General features: G+C 45.3%; 1 protein-coding gene across 1 annotated transcript in view; it reads left to right on the plus strand.

The window, feature by feature from the left end:
• The window catches only part of LOC309555171 (surfeit locus protein 4-like), a 36,454-nt gene extending 20,836 nt beyond the window's left edge, over positions 1-15,618 (plus strand). Inside the window, exons 4-6 of the mRNA XM_082257015.1 lie at positions 8,202-8,245; positions 11,121-11,307; positions 14,726-15,618. Of these exons, the coding sequence (XP_082113141.1) occupies positions 8,202-8,245; positions 11,121-11,307; positions 14,726-14,992 (498 nt within the window). The 3' untranslated portion in view covers positions 14,993-15,618. The remainder of the gene's footprint in view (positions 1-8,201; positions 8,246-11,120; positions 11,308-14,725) is intronic.
• The last annotated feature ends 908 nt before the right edge of the window (positions 15,619-16,526 follow it).

A 16,526-nucleotide genomic window follows, 5' to 3' on the forward strand; every position in this document is an offset into this window, starting at 1 on the left:
TTGTACACTGCGATTGTGGCTGAATCGCTAGTTTTTCTTTAACAAGATCTGGTATTGTGTTCCCTTCTAGTACTGTATGTAGTATGTGCAACAAAAACTATTATTCAAGCCGCAATACTGCCATCTAGTGTTTACTTTGAGTTATAGCAAGTTTGAAAGGCGCAAGTGAAAATACAGTACAGCATTTATAAAACTTGCTGCATTGACATTTTTTGTGTGGCTTTTTTTTTTTTTTTTTTTTACTTTAATTGGATATATTTTTCCCAAAATTTGTTTAAAATAGACGGGTACAGTTTGAAGAAAACCAAAATTGCAAAAGAATGTGCAGGAAGATATAAAAAAAAAAAATATATATATAATGACAATAATAATTTTATTTTTATTTTTTTTTACGTGCGCATATAATAAAAAGTTGCAAGCTACCAATGTCACACAGGCTGCCAAAATGTATAGTTAGGAATGTATTCATTCACTAGGAAGATATACACCCTGACTAGATTAGATGTAAAACATATTCATACTAAAACGGTTTAACCACTTGACCTCCGGAAGATTTACCTTTTTATGACCAGGCCATTTTTTGCGATACGGCACTGCGTTCCTTTAACTGACAATTGCGCGGTCATGCGGCACTGTACCCAAAAAAAAAAGTTTTATGTCCTCCTTTTTTTTTTTTTTTTTCAACAAATAGAGCTTTCTTTTGGTGGTATTTGATCACCTGTGCATTTTTTTACTTTTTTTTTTTTTTTTTTTGCGCTAGAAACAAAAAAAAAATACAAACTTTGAAAACCAAACAAAAAAAAATGTTTTACTTTCTACTATAAAACGCATCCAATAAAAAAAGTAAAAAATCTAATTTCTTCATCAGTTTAGGCCTATATGTATTCCACTACATATTTTTGGTAAAAAAAAAAAAAAGAAGTCCCAATGAGTATATATTTATTGGTTTGCGCAAAATTGATAGCGTCTACAAACTATGGGATATATTTATGAAATTTTTATTTATTTTTCACTAGCGATGAGCGACTTATACCGGGACAGCAATATTGCAGCAGACAAATGAGACACTAACTGCCACTTTGACACTTTTTGGGGACCAGTGACACGAATACAGTGATTAGTGATTAAAAATATGCACTGTCACTGTCCTAATGACACTGGCTGGGAAGGGATTAACATCAGGGGCGAACAAAGGGTAAACTGTGGGTAACCAGTTCTTGTGTACTATGCGGGAGGTGCTTTTACTAGGGGAAGGCATGGATCCATGATCCTGCTTTGCAGTGACACAGAATCAATGCCTTCCCTACTGTCAGAATAGCCTATGTAAACAAGACAGATCGGCATTCTGGCTCTCTTCCTAATGATCGGCGGGTGCCGGCAGACATCGAGTCCGCGGTACCCGCCGATCGGCTCCCGCTGTGTACAATCACAGTGGGAGCAGGTCGCCGGTGGCGCGCAAGGGGCCCCAGACCTGGAAGTGCAGGATCACGTACTAGGTATGTGATCCTACGCAGCAGAGCCACCTTGCCACTGTATATCGAAGTTATACGGTCGGCAAGCAGTTAAGGTCTAATATTTAGTTTTCTTAAATGTTATTCCCTCATGTTTTATTCCTATACAGAAAAATACCAATTGATCTGCCAGAAATGCACACAGCTTTTTCGTGAACTGTGTTGTGGTGTTAGTTCTGAGTCGTCGTCCCCCCCCCCCCCCCCCCCAACATATTTTTATTACTAGTTGATTCTGCCAATAGACCCTTTATTTTTCCACTTCCTGTAACATGGTGACATTCTGCGGTGAGATCACACAGCAGTGACAGTGGACGGGGTTGTCTTAGATGCATATTTGTAGTTTTTAATAGACTTTTGTAAAGCCAAGCTTCAGGTAATGCTTGGAAACAGTTACAGCAAAAGGTTTTTGTTGTGTTTAACCATAGTAATAAAAGCTGTGCATGGTAGAAAGGTTAGAACCCTTGTCAGGTGTTTGTTTTTGTCTGTGTCACTCTTAGTGAGGTTGCCTTTCACTTCTCATTCCGATGTTAAACATCTCGCGATGTCACATACGACCGGGTCTCGGCAGCCCCCCATTAAGATGGAGAGGAGGTTCTGTCTGGAGCGGTGCCCACCTGGTTCCTGGTATAGTAAGTGACTGTCCCCCCCCTGGTAGGTTTTGGGGTGGATGTGGGCCCCTCCATGGGACTGTCAGACCCCTGTGTTCCCCTCCTTCCCATTAGACACCCCCCCTCATCAGTCTGGTGGTCCCTGTGAGCCATTTTGCCCCCCCCCCCCCATCCGCCCACCTCCCTCCTTCACTGACGTTGGGGCTGTAGGGTGGCCTGGTTCACCGCCTGGGGTTGGGGCAGAGTGCTGTGCTGGCGATGGGGAAAGGGGATACGCAATTGACTGTTGCGGGGAGGAGGCTGTACTTGGTGGGGGCTCCTGCCAAGGGTCCCCTTCCTGCCTGTCCTGTTTTCTGAGGCCTAGGGATCCCTCCTGGGTCCCTGGGAGCCTCATGGTGCCACGCGGGGCCGCCATTTTCTTGTTGCCTGTGTGATTAATGCATGGCAGCAATGTTTGTGTAGTCCAGGGGCCATTTTTCAGTGGTTTGCCTTTGAAAATAGTGGCAACCATGACAGCAGTGCCTTCTGGGCGGTGATTTCGGCAGTGGGAGCCCCTCCTCATCCCCTGGTGCTGACTCCTGGATCTTTTCATTTCCTGATCGCTGTTCGTGCAGTGCAGATTCTCCTGGTGGCTGCGGTGCCTGGTTTCTGCAGGATGGTGAGCCTGGGGTCCTCTCCCTCTCTGCTGAGGATCAATTGGTGCTCTGTGGCTGGCTACCGGGTGGGCTGCCAGAGCAGTGGGGGTTGTCCTTTAGCAGTGTTTTACACTTTTTTGTGGAGTCCCTCTGGTGGTCTCTGATGGAGTCTACGAAGCACATCTCCTCACCTTATCCCCTCTCTGAGGCTGCGGGGCCCTCCGGGTCCCATCCATCGATGCACTGACAACAGTCCAGGAATCCTTGGTGTCCCGGGTGGAGGTGACTTTTGGCAACAGGCTGGCAAAAAGCACCCCCCACCTTCCCCTGCCTCATCTGTCTAGTCAGATGCTGAATCTGATTCGGCCGCTGCGGACGTGGGTCACCCTGCTGGGTCTGCGACCCTGAATCCTCAGATAGTGAGAAGGATTCCTCCACTTCTGCAACTGCATATGAAAAGGCGCTTATGGACGCACTGATTGTAGCTGTGCGTGAGACCTTTAAGATGGAGGACGCAGCAGAAGCTGCGGTGGAGGCACAGGTTCCCTTTGGCATTCACAAGCCATCCAGAGCGGAAAAGGTGTTCCCTTTCCCCTCCTATTTTAACAGAATTTTCACTAAATGGTGTGGACGACTAAAGCGTCCCCATGCCAGTTCCTAAGCGATTTTTCTAGGCGATACCGCTATGAGGCATCCCTTCTTAAGAAGTGGACTGTTCCACCGGTGGTGGACCCTCTGGTTTCCAGAATAAACAAGGCAACCATGAGTCTGGTTGAAGAGTTCCGGGCCTTTAAGGACCCGGCCAACAGGAAGGCAGAGGCTGTTGCCCGCAATATGTACACCCTGGCTGGTTCGGCACTTAGGCAATTTCCATTGCCCTGGTGTCGCGGACTCTGACGGAATAGGCTAAAATTTTGCGCTGTGAACTGGGAGGGGGAGTAGCTTCCCCCTGCCTTTGCTGAGCTGGTGGACCAGCTGGTCCAGGGGCTGCAGTTTATCTGTGATGTCTTTGGATTCGGCTCCCCTAGTGACTCGGCTCTCTGTTTCAGCAGTGGTCCTTCGGCGTGTCTTTTGGCTCAAATGCTGGTGTGCAGACCAGACTTCTAAAAAGGCCTGGACTGATCTTCTCTTTCAAGGAGATCGCCTGTTTGGTGCTAGCCTGGATGACCTCACAGGGAGGGAAGGAAGAGCACTTTTCTCCCGCAGGCTACTAAGGGCAAGGATCCTCGTCCTAGACGTGGGCCCTCCTTCTCGGCTCATAAGAAGTTTTTTTGCCCCTCAAGTTCCACTGACAATGGACCAGAGCCCTCCGGGGCCTCCTCTGGAGGATCTAAGTGAACTTGGTCTGGCAAGTCAAGAGCGGGCTAATCCAGACCCACGGACAAGGCTCCTTCAGCATTAAGGTGCGCCCTCACATGTATCTGGGGTGGAGGGTTCCCGGACCAATGGACTCCCATGGTACAAGTCAGGTGGGTCCACGAGTGATCAGACTCTGCCTGGAACATTGGACGGATCATCTTCAGGGATGTCCAGTGCGCATTCAATCGGACAATGCCACGGCCGTGACTTATGTCAATCACTAGGGGGGCACAAGAAGTGTCCTGGCAGCTCTGGAGATAGCCAGCATTCTAAGGTGGGCAGAATGGTACGTTCCAGCCTTCTCTGCCGTACACATTCCTGGGGTGGAAAACTGGCAGGCAGATTACCTCAGTCAGCAGGCGTTGGACCAAGGGGAGTGGTCCCTTCATCCGGAGGGGTTTCATCAGTTGCGTCTCTGGTGGGGCATCCCCGAGGTGGATCTGTTGGTGCCCCGGCTCAACAGAAAGGTGCAAAGGTTTGTGGCTCGGTCATGGGAACCTCTGGCGGAAGCCACGGATGAACTGGTGTCTCCATGGAGTCAGTATCGTCTGATTCACGCCTTCCCTCTCAAGCTTCTGCCAAGACTTCTACGCAGGATCAAGGCAGAAGGTATTCCGGGCTTCTTAGTGGCCCCGGACTGGCCTCGCCTGGCTTGGTACGCTGATCTGGTGAGGCTGGTCGCCGACGTTGCTTGGAAGCTTCCTCCTCAGTGAGGATCGGCTGTTCCTAGGACCCATCTGTCATCCTGCTTTACAGTTGCTGGCTTTGACCGTTTGGCTGTTGAACGCTGTTAAAAGCTAGGAAATCTACTTCTAGGAAGATCTACCATCGTACTTTGAAGACATACATTGTGTGGTGTGAGTCTCTTTCGGGTTCATCCTCGCTTTTTTTTTTCGGTGGCTCAGATCTTGACCTTCCTTCAAAGGGGGGTTGAGCAGAAACTGGTCTTGAGTACTATCAAGGGTCAGGTGTCTGCCTTAGCGGTCTTCTTTCAATGGCCCTTGGGCTACATACTCCTTGGTGTGTACTTTTCTTCAGAGAGTTAGGCACTTGGCATCTCCAGTGCGGTCTCCTTTGCTGTCTTGGGACCTCAATTTGGTGCTCTCAGTCCTCCAGAAGCCTCCTTTTGAGAATCTTCAGGAGATTCCCCTGCTTACTTTGTCCCACAAGATGGCCTTTTCGGGGGCTTTTACCTCTGTGCGCAGGGTGTCGAAATTGGTGGCGTTACTGTCATTCACCTTACTTGGTGGTTCAGTGCTAAGGGGGTTCTTTGACCCTGTCCGTTGTTCCTTCCTCAGGTTGTCTCTGATTTTCATTTGAATGAAGACATTGTGCTGCCTTCCCTGTGTCCCTGGCCAAAACATCTGAAGGAAATTGCTTTGCATGCCTTGGATGTGGTACGGGTGATTAGGGTGTACCTGGAAGCTACAGATTCTTTTAGAAAATCAGACTAACTATTTGTGCTTAGGGTTGGGCCTCGGAAAGGGTTGTCCACTTCCTCTGCGACCATTTCCAGATGGATCAGACAGACGGTGATTCAGGCCTATTCCATCAATGGTTCCTCCTTTCCCTGTCAAGGCGCAATCTACTCGGGCGCTCAGTGCCTCCAGGGCCTTCTGTCATCAGGCGTCAGTGACGCAGGTTTGCAAGGCGACCTCCTGGTCATTGGTGCACACTTTTACAAAGTTCTATAAAGTGGATGTGTTGGCATCTGCAGGCGCTTCCTTTGGCCGCAAGGTTTTGCAGGCTGCTGCTTAGAGAACCTGATCCTCTTTGAGGGTGTATCATTTTTTTTCAGGTGAGCTCCATGATACCTGGTTGGCTGTAGTTAGCCTTGGGAAATTCTTTTTGGTTGTTCCCCCCCCCCCCCTCATGTTTAACACCGCTTTGGGACGTCCCAATGGTTAAGACGATCAGGAGCTGTGTCCGTCAATGAACATCAGAGAAATGGATTTTACGGTAGGTCAAAAATCCCATTATTTGCCAAATTTTATAACCAAAACTAAGAAAAACGTTTTTTTGTTTTATTTAGAAAAAAAATAAAAACCCCAGTGCTGATTGAATACCACCAAAAGAAAGCTCCATGTGTCTGAAAAAAATATATATAAAAATTTCATATGGGTACAATGTTGTATGACTGGGCAATTGTCATTCAAAGTGTGACAGTGCTGAAAGCTGACAATTGGCCTGGGCAGGAAGGGGGTAAAAGTGCCCAGTATTAAAGTGGTTAACATTGACACATGCTGCAAGGGCTTTAATGTCTTGTAGGAAATGCACATAGAACGTGGGTTTCCCGCACTGCTTTCTGTTGTGGACAGGACCTTAAAGCATTACCTATAGAGATTTTTAGGTACCATAGTTTGCCGCTGTTCCACAAGCGTACGCGATTTTAACCACTTCCCGCCCGCCCTATTACAAAATGACGGCGGGAATGTGGTTGTGTTATCCTGACCGGACGTCATATGACGGCGGCAGGATAACACAGCTCTGGGCGCCCCCCGGGGGCGCGCAGAGCGGCGATCGGTATTGCGAGGTGTCAGTCTGACACCCTGCATCTCCGATCTCGGTAAAGAGCCTCTGACGGAGGCTCTTTACCATGTGATCAGCCGTGTCCAATCACGGCTGGTCACATAGTAAAACAGGAACAGCCGTTAATCGGCTTTCCTTAGTTCGTGCCTGACAGGCACGAGTAAAGGAGCGCCGATCGGTGGCTCCCCTGACAGGGGGGGGGGGGGGTCGGCACTGGTAATCAGATCATTGATTACCAGTGCAGACCCTCGGGGGGGGGGGGGGGATGCCACTAGATCCACCAGGGATGCCCACTATGACCCCAGGGATGCCCACCATGACCCCAGGGATGCCCACTACGGCCACCAGGGATGGCAATCAGGGCTCAGGGAGCCCCCCATTGCCCTCCCCATCAGTGCTGCCCACCAGTGTCCTCCCTATCAGTGCTGCCCACAAGTGCCCATCATTGCCATCCTTTAGTGTCGCCCACCAGTGCCCATTATCAGTGCCGCCCGTCAGTGCCGCTCCATCAGTGCCCACCAGTGCCGCCTATCAGTGCCCATTAGTGCCCGTCAGTGCCACCTATCAGTGCCCGTCAGTGCCACCTATCAGTGTCCATCAATGCCGCCTATCAGTGCCCAGCAGTGCCGCCTATCAGTGCCCACCAATGCTGCATATCTGTGCCACCCCATCAGTGCCTCCTCATCAGTGCCTGTCAGTGCAGTCTCATCAGTGCTCATCAGTGCAGGAAAAAACTTATTTATTTACAAAATTGTATAACATAAACAAACTTTTTTTTTTTTTTTTTTCAAACTTTTCGGTCTTTTTTTATTTGTTTAGCAAAAAGGAAAAAACGCACAGGTGATCAAATACCACAAAAAGAAAGCTCTATTTGTGGGGGGAAAATGACATAAATTTGGTGTAGGTACAGTGTTGCATGAGCACGCAATTGTCATTCAAAATGCAACAGCGCTAAAAGGGGAAAATTGGCCTGGGCAGGAAGAGGGAGGGAAGTGCCCTGTATTAAAGTGGTTAAAGTGACATGTTAGGTATCTATATAATTGACCTAACCTCATCTTTTATATTTTTTACCAAAAATGTGGGTATTCTGTTGTGTTTTTGTTCATTCAAACAGATGAGTGTATTTTTTGCGTTTGATAAAACTGCGCAAATATCGAGTGGCAACAACAACCATTTTATTCTCTAGGGCCACTGCTTAACAAAATATATATAATGTTTGGGGGTTCTAAGTAATTTTCTATGCTGATCTCATGTATGAGAGAAGTCTGATTTGGCCCAGGCTGGAACTGGTTGAAGTGTCTGTGCACCCAAAATTGATATGCCAGTTTTTGGTAAATACCTGTCAGCATCTACCATCAAATCTCATGTCAGGGAGAACTGACGCTTTAAAAATGTTTAGTGCTGCTTGTATCTAAATAAGGTAATGAAGTTAAATATCGTTTATGGCAACTGCAAGATTTTCTGCAAATTAAATAAAACCAAGCCTCAAAGGCTGTGTGATTGTTTATGATGTAATTGTACATTCATTTGCTGAAATGAAATTTGTTTTCTGTTTTCAGACAATCGTGTACAACATCCTGTGGGATCTGAAGTTTCTCATGAGGTTAGTGTTTCTATGTGTCATTAGTTTAATCGCTTGGATTATTTCCCATCTTTCTTACTGCTTCTGTCTTCCACTAACTGCTTTGTTGGGATTCTGAAGGGAATATGCCTGTCCTGTCCATTACAGCCAATCCGATTCCAGCTTAGGGGAGCCTACAAAATTAAAAAAATCATTTGACTGATTACTGTTCCGGTATCGTTATTTGACTTAAAGCAGAACTTTACCCATAACAACTTGCTTCTTGCTGGAGGCAGCCATTTTTCTGAAGCCCAAAACCCCCAAACAGCAGTAAATCATAAAGTGGAACTAAACCCATTTGATTTAGTGGTCACGTTTTGTGTGTCCTCAACCAAACTGTCAAACCATCAAATGGCTGGTGTCATAACTGATCACATGTGCAGCACATGGCAGTTGCAGGTTAAACAGAAGCAGCTTTCTTGGCTGTAAAGGATAGGAGGGTTTAATTGTGCTTTAAGGCTGTCAGCAGATCGGCCTCTACAAAATTAGCAGTGCCTAAAAATGCCTAAAGTGGGAGAGCAACTGAGCATGTGCAGAGCAGGGTGGTACAGTGTATTACTGGATTTTAAACCGCATAGAGTCTTTTTATTTACGTTTTACATCACTATAACCTGCAAAAGGGGCCAGTCTGAAGTGATCTAGCAGGACTTAATTTTCTGACTAAAGTTCCACTTTAAGGACTATTTTACAGAGAATTACCTGCAATAATTTTACATTTTTATTTCTTGGGTTTAGATACACTTTAAGATGGAGTATTCCCATTTTTGCAAAACAAACATGACTGACACAGTTTGAGTCACATGTTAAATCAGGTCTTCCTTCCCTTCCCATTTTATTTTTACCTTCATGCATTCTATGCATACATATTGATGAGGAAAAGGGAAGCAGCCATTTTATCTATCAAACATTTATTTATGATTATCAAACATTTATGATTAAGCAGATATATTGTATGTATATGTTGTGAGAAGTCATATTGTATAACAGCTGTTGTGTTCAAAAGCCATTTACACCTCCAGCTGTTAGATTGCTATCTAGACCTTTAAAGACCTGTTCAGCAAACCAAGCATTGGAAGTGATGTGAATGACCATCCGCATATCAAAGAATGTCACCAAAGACTCAAATGGGACTTCGAAATAATTTAGTTAGCTAGGTGCCACCCACTTCAGAATGTATAAATTGTAATAGTAAGTCCTTAGCCAGATGGAGCAAATGTTTTCAAACCAACAGAATGTAATGTGACTGAATTACTCTCCAAACATGTCTATCTACCTACATGTTTGTCTAATAATTTTCAATTTGGCTTCAACCGTCAAAATGTTACTGAAACCCGTGAGCTTTGGGGTTTCCCCTACAAGATAAAAAAAACCTTCTGTGTGCTGCTCCCCCCCCCCTTAATACTTACCTGAACCCTCTCTTGATCCAACAATGTGTACAAGACCCTTGGCCGTCCCAGGACTCCCTCTCCTGATTGGCTCCCGTTGCTGTCATTCACAGCCAGTGATCCAATGAGGAGAAAGCGGGGCCGGGCCACGGCTCTGTCTCATGGATGCATAGAGCAGGGCTTGGGAGCAAGCACACACCAGTGCCCCTATAGCAAGTGGCTTGCTATTGGGGGTACTGGTCAAAGGAGAGGAGTGCCGACGGGGGACCTGAAAAGAAGAGGAGGACCAGGGCTGCTCTGTGTAAAACCACTGCACAGAGCAGGTAAGTGTGACTTTTTTTGTTTTTTTTTTTGTTTTAAGCCGAACCTGTAAATGCTACCTGAAGACTTGACTTGGATGTAACTTATCTATTCCAACACAAAGGGTCCCATTTATTAAAGTACTGTATGTTAGGGAGGAACATTATTGGCAATGGATCAGATTTTTCCTTTCATGCTCCTAGTATGAAAATGTGAATGTAAGACTTTTTGATTGGTCACTATAGAGGAAAAAGAATGCCTGAAAGTTTGCTCAATATGGTGTGATATAAATACCTTGTTTCATTTTTCGCTTTTCCAATGGTCAGCTTCTTATCCTTCTCTTCATTTTAGCTGGTTCACCAAAGTGGTTGTAAAGGCAGAAGATTTTTTACCTTCATGAATTCTATGCATGAAGGTAAAAAACCTTCTGAGTGCAGCGCCCACCCTTATACTTAACTGAGCCCGATCTCGATCCAGCGATGTCTGAGAGCCGAAACTCTCTCGCTTCACATTGGCTTACAGTTAGCAGCGGGAGCCATTGTCTTATAGACACACACAGAGGCGGCTCGGGAGCGAGCCCGCACCTGTGCCCCCAGAGCAAGCAACATGCTATGGTGAGCACCTGGCCGAAGTGGGGAGGGGCCAGGAGTACCAGCGGGGGAGCCGAGAAGAGAAGGATCATGGCTGTTGTGTTCAAAACCAACTGCACAGAGCAGGTAAGTATGACATGTCTGTTATTTTAAGGGGGGGGGGTTTGGTGCCTCAGGTCAAAGTGTGGGACTTTTAAAGGGCTAGTACATAGAAGAGTGTCTCTTGAGTATAATAAGATATTTATTCATAACATACAAGGTAGATATGTGTGCGTTTGAGTTACAACAGATATATTACGTATAGTGTATTGGTTAGAGACCCATAGGTGAGAGAAGAAAAGTATGAAGGAAGTGACATGGTGGTAAGGTGACAATAATCTCTCTCTGTTGGTCCAATCGTCTTTGTATGGCGTTGGATCTTTTAGGAGAGAGTGTTCAAATTTCCTACGCGTTTCGGCGGGGGAGCCTTTATCAAGGAAAATATGTCAACCATTGACCATATGTCAATAACATGTCTGTTATTTTTTAAAACAAAAAAAATGAACCTTTAGAATCGTTTTAACACATTTTCTTCTTTTCTAGAAACATGGCATTGGGTGGCGGTCTCCTTCTCTTGCTGGCGGAGTCCCGTTCTGAAGGAAAGTCCATGTTTGCCGGGGTACCCAGCGCAGGGGAGAGGTCGCCGCGTCAGTACATGCAGCTAGGAGGTCGCGTACTGCTCATCCTAATGTTCATGACCTTGCTCCGATACAATCCCACTGCATTTGAAGTGAGTATTAGTTAGAAAGGGACACAGATAAAGGCCTGGAGGATTTACATTATCACAAAGCTCTTCTAAGGGCTTCTCAATGTGTCATTCTGTAGCAGAAAGAGGTGCAAGGCTGAGATAAGTATTTAGCTATGTGACTTCCACTGAGGAAGGTGGGGAGAAGATGTAATGTACAACTTAACTAAAAGTATTAAAAAATGATCTATAGCCAAAAACTTTTATCATTGTTACAGGACACAGGAATCGATTTATAGGGGGTGGGTTATGTGCCGCTACCTTCAGGTGCCTGGACACTGGCAAATGCCTTTGCTGCGTCCACCACCTCGTACACCCAGATAACTCTACCCACTTTGTTAGGCTTCAGTTTTGTTTTGTTTTTTTTGCTAGTGTCCTTAGATAAAGGACTCTTAGATGATGGAAAAAGTGTTTCCTTTCATATTTTCACTAGTAAACCTCATGTACATCTTGGGAACCATACCCAGCCTGTAATGTTTGCTTTGAGCTCTGGATCCTGCGTATGGTTCTTACCTTGGTACGTTGTGCAAGTGAGTTAGCCGCAGGGTGCTATAAAGGTCTGGTGCCATGGTCCATTCTTTTCGTAACGAGACCCTGAAAACTCCTTAAGGGGTATGGCCAATTATGACAGACGAAGCCTTGGCCCTGAGCAGGACCATTGATGCAGACAAGATAAGAGAGGTTTTCCCTGTAATCTTATACACACACCGGTTCCTAGCCTTTGTGTCCTAATAGCTAAAATACATAACATCCTCAATTTACAAAGACATTTTGCAATGCCATACACACAAGGCAAAGCTGCAAATTGGGCATTAGAGGACTGCAGGCTCTCCAGAATGGGAACACAGGGGACAGACAGTGACAGGTCTTCAGCAGGCTCTGAGGAAACTCTCAAGTTCCTCTTGAGTCGATAGATTTCCCTGTTCCGGAGCAGCGTCTTCCACCAACATTTCCTTATCTCTTAGGCCCCTTTCACACAGGCGGACCGTTCAGATCCGCCTGTTCGTTTTTTTGGCGGATCTGAGCATTCCTATGGGGCATCGGATGTCAGCGGAGACATGTCCACTGACATCCGACCCGATCGGATCTGTCAAATCTGGACGGATGGAAACCCTATTTTCCATCTGTCCAGCGGATCGGATGAGAACGGACCAACGGTCCGTTCCCATCCGATTTCCCCCATAGAGATGCATGGGGAACTGACAGCTGTGTCTCCACACTGCTCAGCGGGGGATCAGCGGCTCGATCCCCCGCTGAGAAAAACGGAATCCATCCGACGGACGGATAGTGTGAAAGGAGCCTTATGCAGAGCCACCATCTGTATTCAGTTCAGGGTTAACCAGCATCAGCTGTTGCCAGGTGGTTGTTCAGCCTCCGCTGTCATTTGCTTCAGCTGTGAGGTGCTTCTACTGTTGACAGTTTGGCTTCTTTCACACGGGCGTTCCTTTTTTTTTGCCCGATCAGTTCCTTTTTTTTTTTTTTTTTGTAACGGACACGGATGACACTTGTGTCATCCGATCCGTATGTCAGTTTTTCATCCCATCCGTTTGCGGATGGAAAACGGACATAATGTATCTCTATGTAAATACGGATGTCAGCGGATGACACCACTGACATCCGTTTTTGCGTCCGTTACGTTTTTTGAAAGGAAGAAAAAATAGGGTTCTCCTCCGTTCAAAAAAACTGAACTGAACTGAACTGACGAAAAACGGATGTCAGCGGATGGTCATCCTCTGACATCAGTATTTACATAGAGATACATTATGTCAGTTTTTCATCCGCAAACGGATGGGATGAAAAACGGACATACGGAACGCCGTGTGAAAGAGCCCTTTGTGGCGTTAATTGGTCCTTTGACCAACTACAGCCTATGAATCGATTTTTAATGTCCTGTATTGTACTTCATGATAGGGAATGTACTGGTATGCCAAAATTCCACTCATTTTTGAGTGCAGTAGAGGACGCAGGTCCCTCCCCTCTTTTCTCTGTGATCTCTCTGCTGCTTGCTATCAAAACTGTAGTGTGTGAAATTATTTAGATAAACTAACAGGAAAACCCAGCAAAGACTTTTGCTAATGTCCAATCACTTAAAGGTAACAGTCTATAACCCATGGTCTAGATTAGAAATTGCTTCCTGTGTCCTGTACTGTACTCCATGATATAGAATTTACAATTACATCAACATTTCACTAGTTTCAGTTATGGATACAGTGGTGCCTCTGTTAAAGAATATGTAAAACTAACATTTTTATGTTCCGAATATATGCCTGCTGTACATTGTACTTGTTATTATAAAGTATATTTTTTTCCTTGTGTGACGTTCCGGCCAGTCCCTCTGCTTTTCCATTAAAAATTGACCACACTAGGCAGGAAAGCACAGTGTGGACAGTTCTTTAGTTGTTGCTTTGGGAACTTGGCCTGCTCTCCTTCAATGATGGACTTGTTCTGTACCCCCCCCCCCCCCCAGCTCCTATGCAGCTGCAAACAAATGAAAAGTGATTACTTATTTAAAAAAAAAAAAAAAAAGGTATTTATAATGTTTGTCTTTAAATCTATGCATAAATGTTTTGCCTTTCATTTCTATTTTAAACTGAATGGGTTATTTTTACAAGGCGAGGGTTTGCATATACTTTACATTTTTTTTGCTTTTAGGGGGTTTCCGTCTCGAGATATGAAGAAAGATTAAAAATTAAAAAAAAAAAACTGTTTCACAATAGGGTGTCAACAATTGGTTTATTTGTAAAGAAACAGTTATTAAAAATGGTAGACTAAAATCATACGTAATATTATTTATTTCAGGTACTTGTATAGCGCTGTCATTTTACGCAGCGCTTTACATATACATTGCACATTCACATCAGTCCCTGCCCTCAAGGAGCTTACAATCTAAGGTCCCTAACTCACATACATACATAGTAGGGCCATTTTTTTTTTTGTACATGATCCAATTAACCTACCAGCATGTCTTTGGAGTGTGGGAGGAAACCGGAGTACCCAGAGGAAACCCATGCAGGCACAGGGAGAACATGCAAACTCCAGGCAGGTAGTGTCGTGGTTGGGATTTAAACCAGCGACCCTCTTACTGCTAGGTGAAAGTGCTAACCATTACACCACTGTGCCGCCCAATAATAAATAAAACTATATATAATACTAGCGGCACCTGATATTGCTGACACAGTGATCACATGATCGGTAATCACTGACCGGTGATCGGTTCCCAACCATAGCTGGAACCAGAACGGTCAGTGGCAGCCAGATGCCGTGCACGATGTCGGCTGTTTAGCTGTCAAATGGATGAAGTAGAGTAACAAATCCAAAGTATGGGGAATTGTTCACTGGGGTGGCAATCTACAGATTGTGGGTATCGATTTTACTAATTTTAATTTTATTTTGTTCCTTCCAGATGTTCCAAAATATCGTCGGCCTGACCCTTATCATCTTGGTTGCGATTGGCTATAAGACCAAGCTGGCAGCCTTGACTCTGGTCCTTTGGCTCCTGGTCATCAACATCCTCCAGAATGCTTTCTGGACAGTGCCATCTTACCGCCCACTCCACGACTTCCTGAAATACGACTTCTTCCAGACCCTCTCCGTAATGGGTGGGCTGCTGCTGGTCGTGGCGCTGGGGCCTGGCGGAGTGTCCATGGATGAGCACAAGAAGAAGTGGTGACCTGCCCTTGCCAGGCAGGGCCACGCCTTACCTAACAGCCCATTACGCTACAGTCAATTGTTTCTCCGCAGTCTGCGCAATGCGCACCTGACAGGTATAAGCACACCTGACTGGAATGTTCCATTTTGTGGGGGGAGGGAGCTTTCCTGAAGTAGCTCTGACCTTGGAATGTTCCATTCAAATGGATTTTACATTACTGTTAGGATGGTGGCATAGAGGGAAGGTAGCACCAACCCAGCTTCTCTTTCAGCAATGTGCAGTTACGCCTCTGATGGACACAGATGTGTGCATAGTGACATTGAGACGGATGTCTTGCCCCTCCTCCTGTATCCTGCCATTCCATTAATACTTTGTAGCGGAGCATTATTATCTTCCACTACTGGAATGGCGCCCCCTACCTCCACCTATAAACACTACCTGCATGAATAGTCACAACCAGTCATTTCACGCCAACTTGCTTCAAGTTCTTCAGTGTCCCTGAATAATCTGCTTCAACGTGGTCCCCAGGAGTATGAGTCTGGCTTAGTGTGAAGTACTGGAACCATTAAGAGAAGAAACATTTTATGGTTTATTGAATATTTGTAAAAACATTTTTTTAAATAAATTTACTATTTTCAGATCAACAACACGGTGTTTTATTGTCATGTGTGGCCACCTCTTACTGTATGACCCTGAAGCCCAACCTGGTACCCTATACATCTTAAGTTGAAAACTACTGCTGTATGGCAACCACACACCGCTCCAGGTGGAAATTCCTTCAAAAATCCTCACAGCAACAGCACAGGTGCAGGGTACGGGCTCAATGTGCAAGCCATATAAAACAAAAAGTGTATCTAGACAGCTGCACTCCAATGCAAATATTTATTGAAAAGAGGATAAAATACCACAGCATACAGAGGTACAGATCAAAGACAACTGACGCGTTTCACACTACTAACAGTGCTTACTCTTCGCTATGATTAAGCACTGTAGTAGTGTAAAAAGCGTCAGCTGTCTTTGATCCGTACCTCTGTATGCTGTGGTATTTTAGGACTTGGGTGCACCTGATCTCGAAAAAAATGTATAAAGAGCCTCTGAATCAAGTGCCTGTTGGATGGGGAGATAATTTACTGTCTGCTTAATGTAGGCTGTAGAAAGCAAAGATGAATTTGGTTGTGATGGGCAACAAGCATCTTCCCTTTTCAGACACTTTTAGGACTTAATGGCTATTTGGCCAGCGTTCAGAGTTTCCTTCCATTTTAAACTGTGGCTTTATTTGCTTTTATTATAGTCACAGCGCTTTAGATGAGGCATGTAGCCGATATCTTCATGGGTCTAGGAGCTGTGGACAAACGTCTAACAGTGCATTCATGACTCAGATAATTCAGAATTGAACTGGTAATACATTTCTAGTGCTTTTTACATTTACAGCATTTGAATACTGAGGCTGGGCAGAAACCAACCTAACCATACCTGCACCCCACTCTGTTTTTTAAGCAATTGGCAAAATGCATACCTTCATTTCAGGAGCATTGAGGCCAAGCACATAAGCAGT

The sequence above is a fragment of the Pelophylax lessonae genome (assembly GCF_965119305.1).
Source record: "Pelophylax lessonae genome assembly, chromosome: 4".
NCBI classification, from domain to species: Eukaryota; Metazoa; Chordata; class Amphibia; order Anura; family Ranidae; genus Pelophylax; species Pelophylax lessonae.